The 13,291-nt window shown below is 36.0% G+C and overlaps 1 protein-coding gene across 1 annotated transcript; it reads right to left on the bottom strand.

Moving 5' to 3' along the window:
• Positions 1–1,424: 1,424 nt before the first annotated feature.
• FSCB (fibrous sheath CABYR binding protein) lies at positions 1,425–3,589 on the bottom strand. The gene is given in 4 exon segments (XM_060003462.1): positions 1,425–2,599; positions 2,602–2,716; positions 3,070–3,165; positions 3,167–3,589. Coding segments are annotated over 4 exon segments (1,776 nt in total). The 3' UTR covers positions 1,425–1,457.
• Between the last annotated feature and the right edge of the window lie 9,702 nt (positions 3,590–13,291).

Below are 13,291 nucleotides of genomic sequence, written 5' to 3'. Positions count from 1 at the left end.
GTAAGGGGGAACTAGATAAAGATGGTCAAAACTAAAAACTTCCAGTTATATTATAAGTACCAGGGACATGAAGTACAACATGATATAATTAACATCACTGTATATTATTTCTGGAACTTGTTAAGAAAATAAATCCTGAGCTCTCATCACAAGGAAAAAATTTTTTTGTTTTTTAAAATGTTATATCTTTATGAGGTGATGGACGTTCACTAAACTTATTGTGGTAATCATTTCATGATGTATGTAAGTCAGATCATCATGCTATACACTTTAAACTTATACAGTGCTGTATGTCAATTATATCTCAATAAAATTGGAAGGAAACAAAGATAAATAAGAATATGCCCTCAAGGCCATCTCAGTGTATTTTTCTTTATGATTACACACCTTTTAAAATACTTCATCCATAGTTATCTTCATTGAAATGAAGATTTTTACAAAGGAAATGTGTCCCTATCCAGACAGTGAAATGTAAAATGTTCAAGAAGATTGGAGTGGGGCTTCCCTGGTAGCGCAATGGTTGAGAGTCAGCCTGCCGATGCAGGGGACATGGGTTTGTGTCCCGGTCCGGGAAGATCCCACATGACGCGGAGCGGCTAGGCCCGTGAGCCATGGCCACTGAGCCTGCGCATCCGGAGCCTGTGCTCCGCAACGGGAGAGGCCACAACAGTGAGAGGCCCACGAACCACAAAAAAAAAAAGAAGATTGGAGTGAAAACAGGAAAAAAATGCTTTCCGCAGAAGGAATCAAATGGAAAGAGAATAAGAGATATGATGAATTATAATAAAGAGAAAGAAAACACTCCATGACTTTAGATGTGTGACTGAAACTCAAGGAATTTAAAGTAGATGAGACAACTGTAGAAAAGAATAAGTCTTTTCCACTACAAGCTACACATAGAGAGAAAAACAAAATGGCTGAAGAGAATATTTTACCCTTGTCAACAAGGTTTAGTGTAGAAAGTATGTTTTAATTATTTCAATTATAAACTTACTTCATTTCAAAATAGACATTTTAGGGCTTCCCTGGTGGCGCAGTGGTTGAGAGTCCGCCTGCCGATGCAGGGGACACGGGTTTGTGTCCCGGTCCGGGAAGATCCCACATGACGCGGAGCGGCTGGGCCCGTGAGCCACGGCCGCTGAGCCTGCACGTCCGGAGCCTGTGCTCCACAACGGGAGAGGCCACAACAGTGAGAGGCCTGCGTACCAAAAAAAAAAAAAAAAACACAGATATTTTATACACTTTAGATTTGAATAAAAATAGCACAGTAATTTTAAATCACTAGTTGTTATTGCTCATTTTCCAAACTGCAGTCCACATGCTGGGATTTCCTTTTACTTCCCTCTTCACAAAGCTACCTGCAAGCACCTACCCTTTTCTAAAGTATGTACTTCCCAGAGCCACCTGTCTTGATTGCTAGCTTAGTTAAGACCTGACTACAGCTGAGGAGGAGGCCCCTATTCCAGTTCTATATGGACACCCTTTATTTTAATCGAAATCTCTTCATTCTTGGTGTCAGATGAATCTTCAGGAACTGTATCCCATTCTAAAGGCTCTTCAGATTTTGGCTTATCTTCCAAAACCCCTGATCCTAATTTTACCACCAGGACGTCCGCTGCCTGGGGAGACTGATAAACCCTAGACACATTCTCTACCAGAGCTTCATCTGCAGGTGTTTGCTCAGATGGTGGAAGCAGAACTTCAGCAGAGGTTTCTTTTACAGAGATTTGTGTAATAAAGGACTCTTCAGCTAGTGAAGACTGTTTGTCAACAGAGAACATTTCCGAAGTAGTTTCTTCAGTTGATGGAAGCTGAAATTCAGCAGGGGCCTCCTCTGCAGAAGCCTCCTCTGCTGGTAGAGGTTGAAGTTCAGCTGCAGCCTCTTCTGCAAGGGTCCTCTCAGCTGGTGGAGACTGAACTTTGGTGGAAACCTCTTCTGCAGGGGTGTCCTCAGCTGGCAGAGACTGAACTTCTTCTGGGACCTCTTCTGCAGAAGTCTCCTCAGTGGGTGGAGACCGAATGTTGGCAGAGGACTTCTCTGCAGGGGCCTCCTCAGCTGGTAGAGACTGAAGCTCAGCAGGGGCCACCTCAGCTGGAGGAGACTCAGTTTCAGCTGGGGCCTCTTCTGCAGGGGACTCCACAGCTGGTGAAATTTGAAGTTCTGGGACCTCTTGTGTAGGAGCGTCTTCAGCTGCTGAAGGCTGAACTTCAGCAGGAGGCTCTTTTAAAAGAGTCTCTTCAGCTGAGGTGGGCTCTACTTTAGCAGGAACCTCATCTCCAGGAGGCTCTTCTGTTGGGGAAGGCTGTACTTCAACAGGAGCCTCTTCAGCTGCTGGAGGCTGAACTTCAGCAGAAACCTCTTCTGCAGTAATCTCCTCAGCTAGTGGAAGTTGCACTTCAGCAGAGCTCTCTTCTGCAGCGGGAGACTGTACTTCAGCTGGAACATCTTTCCCATCTTCTAAAAGTACTGGAGCATCATTTTTCGTTGGTGGAATAGATAAAACTCTGTTAATACTTTGCTGCCTAATTTCTTCGTTGTTACTTGTTGTGGGTTGAAATTCAGGATGTTCAGTAACAAAAATCTTCCCTGAGGATTGTGTTTCTGTGCACCTTCCTTTGACTTTGAAAACGGATTACTTGGCCAGCCAATAACCACTATTTCTGATTCACTAAAGTTTGTCTGCTCTTCCTTGTCTACTTTTTCTTTTGTTTTTTTCTTTTTTATTATGTGCTGTGAAGCTTGATTTTTTTTAACTTATCTATTTATTTATTTTTGGCTGAGTTGGGTGGTTTTTCTTGTTGCTGTGAGCGGGATTTCTCTAGTTGCAGCGAGTGGGGGCTACTCTTCATTGCGGTGTGTGGGCCTCTCATTGTGGTGGCTTCTCCCGTTGCTGAGCATGGGCTCTAGGTGCGCGGGCCTCAGTAGTTGTGGCACGTGGGCTCAGTAGTTGTGGCTCGTGGGCTTAGCTGCTCCACGGCATGTGGGATCTTCCCGGACCAGAGCTTGAACCCGTGTCCCCTGCATTGGCAGGCGGATTCCCAACCACTGCGTCACCAGGGAAGCCCTACTTTTTCTTTTTAAGGAATGTTCATCATTGTCCAGTCTCCAGTACAACTGGTCTGCTGGGATCTGTCTGTTTTGAGTTGAACTGAGTGTCTGTTTGCTTGGTGGAATTTCTACTTCCTGAACACTCTCTGGAAATTCAGGGGCTGCTTCTCCAATAGCTGGCTTTTCTTCAGGTACCACTGTTTCACAAACTGACTTGATTTCTTCTTCTTTCTCTTCTGCAGTAGTTTCTGTCTGCAGAGATTTATCAGTCATATCATGTACATGCTTTCTCTTTGTCCAAGTTTGCTGAAGTTGAGAAGATACTCTATGACATTCATAGTTGAATTTGCTCCCAGGAATATTACCAATACTAAGGGTACCTTTGGGGCCAGATGATTGTGGTATAGGCAAGTGTTTCTTTTTCTCTGTCACTTCAGTCTGCTGGGATTTATCTACCATTGGTTGGCTGGGTCATCTTCTCTTTCAAATTTCTTGCCTCCCTGCTGAGATAGGGTGATCAGATTCATCACTTTCTTCCATTTCTAATACTGGTAGAATTCAAACTTATCAATCTTCAAGTAATTAATCATCAAGAATGACAAATTTACCAAATAGTTAAGCCTTTGCCTTCCTCATTAAGTGTTGTTCTGTTGAACTACCTCAGAAAAAAGTAATTCATAAATTATGGCATTCTGTACTACACTCTTGTTGGATCCCACCTCACTTAGTAAGCATCTTTCCTGTTTAGTCTCTGGTATAACTTCTAGAAGTTTCCCTACAGGTCTATGATATCACTGCCAATTGTCCCTACAAGGTTCCATCAATGGTATACCCAGAACTTTTTAACCCGGTAAACACTCATGGATGCTGGCCACAAGTGAGAGATCTACAGTTTGAAACAGCAAGTTGAAAAAAGTGTTTGTCTAGCAGAGGAATATGAAGTAAACTCCAGTAATGCTGCTTTCTTGTAGTTGGAGTTGATGCTTTTGAACTTTCAATTCTGTCTATTTCATCCTACTGTCAAAGACCGTTATAATGCTGAATTCAGAATTCTGCAGCCTATTTTCAATTGTTGGAGAAAACAACTGGTAACGTATGTGTGGCATTGTTCTATCAATATATGTTTATATAATTTGATGGAAAGTTAATATTGTTTGAAAAACTTGAGTTCTGAGGTCTGTACCCATGTAAGTTCCTTTCTTATGTCCTTAGTATTCAGTAACCACAAGAGCCTACTATCAATGTGTGTATATATATGGCATGTTTGCCTTCTCAAACAACTTGAGATATTTTAATTTTCAACTATTTCAGAAAATTGTTCCACCCAAGTTTGTCAAATAAAAGAATATTGAGTGTAAAGATATGTCAAGTGAAATAAAATGCAATTTTTGATGCAGTCACTATATACTCTGCTGAATAACCACATGGGAATGAATTCCCCAGTGAAGATGACAACTTTTAATTGAAGCTTTGAAAAAGAGGAATCCCAGTTAAGCAGACTGCAAATGGAATTATAATAGATTTAAAATATAAAAAAAAAACTTTAACATACATCACACAAAAATTTTACTAGAAAGATGGAGATTGGTCAAAAGATGTGCAAAAACATATTCCTTTAGTCTAAGGACAGTTAAAGAGAAAAATAGCCTTTAAAAAATGTAGTCACATGAGACAATATAATAAACATACCTAAACAATTATTATGACTTCATTAACCTAGGAATATTTTTAAATTTCTTTATGCTTATTGTCCCCATGAAATATAAAAGCATCATTGAATAATTCCCTTTGTCTGACATGCATTAGTCATAATTGTAGTTAGGTAATCTTAGCCAAATAAATAAGCACTTTACACATTCTTTGACCCAGTCCCTAAAGCATCCTCTATCTCTATTCAGGGATAGGTGAATATTTGTTGGGTGTAATTGGAGGAATGTGATTAGAAACCATACTGCTTGTCCTACATCTCCACTTGCTCTGCTTTCATTTTTGTCTATTCTGCTCCACTATGTTTTATCTTTCTAAGATTTAATAAAGTAAAGTAAAACAATAGTCATTTTACAAAAGTATTGGCATAAGTTTTCATCAGACCTGCTGTAGTTTGAAACCTAGGTTGTTTATCAACCACTTTGTGGTCTGGTGTTCCTCTCAATTGTATCTGTCAAACACTGCATGTATATTTTGCAATCAAGTTTATGACGTTATGTGGTATCTTCAAAGTCTATTATGTGGTATCTTCAAAGTCTATTTTGGGCCAACTCATAAGAAGAAATAAATGTCAAACCAACATTGCCTTAATTGGGTTAATATAACATTTCATGTACTGGATTAATTTTGCTGCATTAACTTAAATAAGATTTTGCCAACTTTTCCATAGACATAAACTCATTTTCCAATTCTTGCTATTTTTGTTTTCCCCTCCAAGAAATAAGAACTTGATCTTTCTTAATTACACACCAAACTATCAAAGTAAATAGCCTATTGCTACTATCTTATTCATAGAGGCAAATTAGTATTCCTAAATAATCAATCAATTAAAAATTTACTTGAGATCCCAAATAGAATTATGAGGGACTTCATAAAGCAATTTCTCATCATATTTTTTAAGATCCAGAAATGCTCCTTTTGTCCCACTAATCTAACCAACAATTACATTATTCAATCTGTCTGATCAATTTTGGGTTAGGTGTTTTAACCCTTGTTTAGGAAATCTCACATGATTCAGCTCTCTCCCCTTTACTTGGTTCACATCTGTTGTGGGATCAATTGTGTATCCCCAAAAGATATGTTGAAGTCCTAACCTGCAGTACCTCTGAATGTAACCTTATTTGGAAACAGGGTCTTTGTAGATGTAATCAGGGTAAGATGGTATCCTAAAAAGAGGAAACTTTGGACACAAAAAGACACATAGAGAAGATGGCCATATGAAGATGGAGTCTGAGATTACAGTTATGCTGCCACAAAGCAAGGAACACCTAGGATTACCAGAAGCTGAAAGAGGTAATGAAGGATCCTCCTTTAGAGGCTTTGGAGGGAGTATAACCCTGCTAATGCCTTGATCTGGGGGCTTTAAGCCTCTAGAACTAGAATACATTTCTGTTGTTTTAACCTAGTTTTTGGTACTTTCTTATGGCAGCCTGAGAAAAACAATACAACATTTCAGAGCCCCATGTTTTTTACTCCCACCTGACATGCTGTAGTTCTGACTCTCTCAATCTCTAGGACTAGTTTCTTTATTTCTGACTCAGGTTTGGCATTTAGTTTTATACAATGTTTGACCTATTTCTACAATCATAAAACCAGAGGGGTTTGCTGAAAGGCCTCTCTCTGATAACTTGCATTTAATTTTACCAAAATCAAATTTGCTGACTGGTACTTAATTTCATTTATAATTATAATGACTTTGAAAACTATGATTTAGATAGCAGAGATATTTCAAATCAATGAAGACTAAATATCTAAACTGTGACCTATATTGCTTTGTTCTAAACTGACTAGATCAAATAAGATGAAATCTGAAAAAGGTCCATTGGCTATGACAACTACAAGGTCATTGGTAACTTGAGTAAGAGCAATTTCAGTGGAAGGGTGGGAAATAGAAGTGATAAAACACTAAAATTTCTGTGAATTATAAAGTTTAAAAATTAAATTGCAGAAAAAGAAAAAATAAGTGTAAAATATCACAAAGAGCTATACTTAATACACTAAAAGATTTTAGAAAATCAATATAAAAATAACACAATAGAAAAAATTTTAAGAACATGGATAGAAAACGTATAGAGGAAAAATAACTGACCAATAAATATATAAAAGAGATCCACTTTACTTCTAAAATTAAAATAATATCAATGTAAAATTAGCAAAGATTATTTTAAAGGTAATCTCCCCTCCCTTAAAACAAATGAGAGTATTATTAAATGGATGGTCTCCTACATTACTGACAGGAGTTTAAATTGATACAATTGTTATTCTGGAGAATTTGAAAGTAAATATCAAAAGTTCCTGAAACATGCATACCATGTGTCAACAATTCTGCTTCCAAGAAATTTAATTTTTGGAAATATTTATTCCCTCAAGAAATATTTACTGAACACCTATCTATTCCAGGGACAATTCCTACATGTTAGGGAAACAACAGAATACAAAAAGACATTGTATCCTGTCTTTATGACTCTCACAGTCTAGTGGGAGAAACTAAGTAAATAAGTAAAAAATTTGTGAAAATAATTTTAATTAGTTAAGAGGGAATATAATTTACCTAGAATAATAGGACCAGAAAAGGTTTATAGTAGATAGCATCTAATTGAGAAAGTATCCAAAGGAGTACCAGTAGGAAGAAATGCCATGTTCTAGGAACTATAAGAAATCTGCTGTGGCAAGAAGAAAGGCAAAGCAAACAAAGTAAATCATTTAAGAGATGTTCTTGAAGAAATAGATAACAGCCTGATGGTGCACTGATTTAGAGACTCTATGGTATTGTTATTTTGGACATAACCATTGTAAATACTTATGAACCTAATATCAAAGCACCTAAATATAAAAAGCAAATATTAAGAGACTTGAAGGGATGAGTAGACAGCAATACAATAATAGTAGGGAACTTGATTATATCACTTTCATTAATGGGTATATAATCCAGATAGGAAATTAATAAGAAAACATTGGAGTTGAATTACACTTTTGAACAGATGGACCTAACAGACATATATAAACATTCCTTCCAACAGCAGCAAAATAAACATTCTCCTCAAGCATACTTGGAACATTCTCCAAGAGAGATCATATGTTATCTAACAAAACTAGTCTTTAAAAATTTATGAAAATTGAAATGATATCTAGCATCTTTCTAACCACAATGGTATGAAATTAGAAATCAAGTACAAGAAGATAACAGCAAAATTCACAAATATATGGAAAATAAATATCATACTACTGAACAACCGATTGGTCAAAGAAGAAATCAAAAGGGAGATTAAGAATATTCTTAAGACAAATAAAAATGGAAATATAACATACCAAAATTATGGGATGCAACAAAAGAAGTTCCAAGGGGGAAATATATAGCAATAAACACCTAAATCAAAAAAGGAAGATCTCAAACAACCTAACTTTACACCTCAACAACTAGTAAAAGAATAATAAATATGAAGATAGCAGAAGAAAGAAAATAAAAAAGATCAGAACAGAAATAAAAACTAGAAAGACAATAGAAAAAATTAACGACACTAAGATGATTTTTTTAAAGATAAACAAAAGTGACAAACTTCTAGTTAGGCTGAGAAAAAAGAGAAGATTCAAATAAAATCTGAAATAAAAGAGGAGAGATTACAACTTATACATAGAAATACTAAGGATCATAAGAGACTACTATAAATAATTTTACACCAACAAATTGGATAACTTAGAAGAAATGACTAGATTAGTAGAAAAATAAAACCTACCAGGACTGAATCATGAAGAAATAGAAAATCTGAACAGATAAGGAGATTGAATCAGTAATTAAAAACCTCCAAACAGAGAAAAGCACAGAACTAGATGGCTTCACTGGTGAATTCTATCAAACATTTAAAGGGGAATTAATATCAATTCTCTCAAAGTCTTCCAAAAAATTTAAGACAGGAGAACAATTCCAAGTTTATTTTTATGAGGCCAGTATAACCCTATCACCATAGCTTGTCAAGACCCCTATAGGAAATGAAAATTACAGGTCAATATCCCTGATGAACATATAAGCAAAAATTCTTAACAAAATATTAGCAAACTGAATTCAACAGCATGTGTAAAGGATAACACACCATGATCAAATGGCATTCATCTCTGGAATGCAAGGATGGTTCAACACAGGCAAATCAAGAAATGTGATACAGCACACTAACAAAATGAAGGATAAAGATGCAGAAAAGCATTTAAAAACAACAACAAAAAACTTTAAAAAAACATATTTCCATGATAAAAGCACTCAACAAATTAGGTATAGATGAAAAATACCTCAACATTATAAAGGCCATATATGAAGCTAATAATATACTCAACAGTAAAAAGCCAAAGTTATTGTTCTAATATCAGGAAAAAGACAAGGATGCTCACTCTCACCACTTCTATTCAACATAGTACTGGAAGTACTAGCCAAAGCAATTAAACAAGAAAAAGAAATAAACAGCATTCAAATTGGAAAAGAGGAAATAAAACTGTCTCTGTTTGCAGATGACATATTTTATATATAAAACCCTAAAGATGCCACCAAGAAAACCTTGTTAAAACTAATTTAAAAATTCAGGAAAGTTTCAGAATGAAGAAAAATCAACATGCAAAACTCAGTTGCATTCTTATACAATAACTATTAGAAAGTGAAATTAAGAAGATAATCCCTTTTTATAATTGCATCAACAATAATATACTTAGAAATAAATTTAACTGAGGAGGTGAGAGATCTGTACACTGAAAACTATAAGGAGTTGATGAAAGAAACTTAAGAAGACACAAATAAATGTAAAGACATTCCATGTTCACAGACTAGAAAAATTAATATTGCTAAAATGTTTATACCATGCAAGGCCATCTATAGCTTCAATGCAATCCTTATAAAAATTCCAAAGGCATTTTTCATGGAAATATAAAAAACAATGCTAAAATTCATTTGGAACCACAAAAGACCCAAAATAGCCAAAGCACTCTTAAGAAAGAACAGAGGTAGAGGTGTCAAACTTCATGATTTCAATCTATACTAAAAAGCCATAGTAATCAAACACTGTGGGATTGACATAAAAAAAGATAAATAGATCAATGGAGCAGAATAGAGCCCAGAAATAAGCCTAAAGATATATGACCAGTTAATTTTTGACAAGGCACCAGGAATACACAGTGGGGAAAGGGTAGTCTCTTTAATAAGTGGTGCTGGAAAAACTAAATATTCACATGCAAAAAAAAAAAAAAATTGGACCCCTATATTCCAAAATTACACTCACAAAAATTAACTTAAGATAGATTAAAGATGAACATAAGACCTGAGACCATGAAACTCCTAGAAGAAAACATGGAGATCAAGATCCTTGACATTGGTTTGGCAATGATTTTTTTGGATTTGATACCAAAAGCAAAAGAAAAAATGCAAAAATAAACAGGTGGAGCTACCTCAAATTAAAAAGCTTCTACACGACAAAAGAAGCCATCAATAAAATGAAAAGGTGACCTATGGAATGGGAAAAAATGTATGCAAACAGTTTATTGAATCAGGGATTAATATTAAAATTATGTAAAGAACTCATACAACTTAGTAGCAGAAAACCAAAAAGCAAACAAACAAAAACCCAATTAAACAAGAGCAAAGGACTTTAATAACATTTTTCCAGACAGGACATACAAGTGGTCAACAGGTAAGCAGTATCTTTTTGGATCCGTCTCCTAGAGAAATGGAAATGAAAACAAAAATAAACAAATGGGGCCTAATTAAACTTAAAAGCTTTTGCACAGCAAAGGAAACCATAAACAAAGTGAAGAGACAACTTACAGAATGGGAGAAAATATTTGCAAATGATAAGACCAACAAGGGATTAATCTCCAAAATATACAAACAGCTCGTGCAGCTCAATATCAAGAAAACAAACAACCCAATCAAAAAATGGGCAGAAGCTCTAAATAGACATTTCTCCAAAGAAGACATAGAGATGGCCAAAAGGCATATGAGAAGATGCCCAGTGTCACTAATTATAGAGAAATGCAAATCAAAACTACAATGAGGTATCACCTCACACCCCAGTCAGAATGGCCATCATCAAAAAGTCTACAAATAATAAATGCTGGAGAAGGTGTGGAGAAAAAGGAACCCTCCTACACTGTTGGTGGGAATGTAAATTGATGTAGCCACTATGGAGAACAGTATAGAGGTTCCTTAAAAAACTAAAAATAGAGCTACCATAGGATCCTACAATCCCACACCTAGGCATATATCCAGAGAAAACCATAATTCAAAAAGATACATGCACTTCAGTGTTTACAATAGCCAAAACATGGAGGCAACCTAAATGTCCATCAACAGATGGATGGATAAAGAAGATGTAGTGTGTATATGTGTGTGTGTGTGTGTGTGTGTGTGTGTGTGTGTGTGTGTGTGTATATATATATATATATATACACACACACAATGGGATATTACTCATCCATAAAAAATGAAATAATGCCATTTGCAGCAACATGGATGGACTAGAGATGATCATACTAAGTGAAGTAAGTCATACAGAGAAAGACAAATACCATATGATATCACTTACATGTGGAATCTAAAAAAAATTATACAAGTGAACTTACAAAACAGAAATAGACCCACAGACATAGAAAACAAACTTATGGTTACCAAAGGGGAAAGGGAGAGGGATAAGGGTGGGATTAACATATACACACTACTATATATAAAATAGACAACCAACAAGGACCTACTGTACAACACAGGGAAATATACTCAATATTTTGTAATAACCCATAAGGGAAAAGAAGCTGAAAAAGAATATAAATATACATATGTGTGTGTATATATATATATATATATATATATATATATATATATGTATAACTGAATCACTTTGCCATATACCTGTAACTAATACAACATTGTAAATCAACTACACTTCAATTTTTTTAAAAACCACTTATCATCAGCGAAATGCAAATAAAAAGCACAGGGAGACATTACCTTATACCTGTTAGGATGTCTATTCTCAAAAAGACGAGGTAGCAAATGCTGGAGAGGATATGGAGAAAAGGGAACTCTTTCACACTGTTGGTGGGATTGTAAACTGATACAGCCATTATGAAAATAATATTGAGGTTCCTCAAGAAATTAAAAATAGAATTACTGTATGATCCAGTAATCTCACTTCTGGATATATCCAAAGGAAATGAAATCACTGCCTTGAAGAGATATCTACATTCCCATGTTCATTTCAGCATTATTCATAATAGCCAAGATATTTTAAATTTTTTTCAACTGTGTTCAGCAACCTATGCACAAATTTATAGAAGAGTAGGAGTTTGATTGATGCAAGTTTTTTGGGTTTGCTAGGGTAGTGGAGCAAAGAGTGAAAAGGATCAAAGGGGTTAACTACAACCTAAGGCCAGATATGATAGGAAGTTAAGACAGGTATAAACTGAGGTGTAAGGAAAAAATAAAGGGGACTAGGGACTGAAACTCAATGAACAAGCGTAGTGGGAGCAAAGGAATGAGAAAATGGAAAAGATAGGAACAAGTGGTGAGAGGGTGGGAAGCTATAATTTAAGATTAAAAAAGGAAAAGTAATGTTGGCTTACAATAAAGCCAAGGATATGATTGGGGTAGAAATAAGATGCAAGTCTCTAAATTTGAGGAATCCAAGGAATTTTGAGGTTAGACATTGAAATTTAACACTGAGTGACCCAAGTACAAGGAATGAGGATAATAACTCCAAGTCTGAAGCCAATGATTTCAGTGATTTTCAGAAGTATTAAGGAAGTCGATCAAGCACAGGAACAAGAAGCAATAGATTTTGCCACAGTCTGTTAGTAAGATCATCAATAAGTAAATACATTTTGTATAACAGTTAAGGGAACGATCAAAGCAGTCATGGGCTCCTCCTCCCCATCCCAAGGTGCTTGTGGTTTGAGGAAACAAGGGGCCTCCATTAAAGAAGGTTACAAGGAAAGTTATATCATCAGTTAAAGCAAAGAGATGGATGTAGCAGGCTATCAAAATATTGACAATGTATGGAAGTTTTCATTGGGGGGTAGAGAGATGCACAAAGTAAAGGGATTGAACTGGATGGGATCAAAGAAATATTAAAAGAGGAGAGAAGTCAAAAGTGTATGACCAAGATGGCCTTAATGCTCCCCTCAGCTTGACTAAATTTTAGACAAGTTTCCTCCTGACTCTAAGTCTCTGACCTCCATTTTCTTAGAGTAGTTTCTTTAGAAAACTTTGAAAATGTTTCCCCTGCCTCTTTGAAATGTAAATCTTTTAAAGACTCTTGCCAGTTTTACAATTCAGGGCTGTCTTTCTCGAGTACCTGGGAGCCATCCTTTTTTAATGCATTCCTCAAAGAAGATAGTGCCTCTTTTAGCTTCCATGGGAGGGTAGTAGCCTAGCTTTGGTGAGCAGTGGGTGCCTTGCTCCAAGTTGTAAAGCTATCCCTTGTCATGAAGATTTAAGAATCCTAGATGGCCTAAAATTCACCCAACCAATCTCTTAAAAATTATCCAGCCCGTTGTTTCAGTGGG

The sequence above is a fragment of the Delphinus delphis genome, chromosome 2 (genome assembly GCF_949987515.2).
Source record: "Delphinus delphis chromosome 2, mDelDel1.2, whole genome shotgun sequence".
In the NCBI taxonomy this organism is placed as follows: domain Eukaryota; kingdom Metazoa; phylum Chordata; class Mammalia; order Artiodactyla; family Delphinidae; genus Delphinus; species Delphinus delphis.
This window is presented reverse-complemented; position numbering and strand designations above follow the sequence as displayed.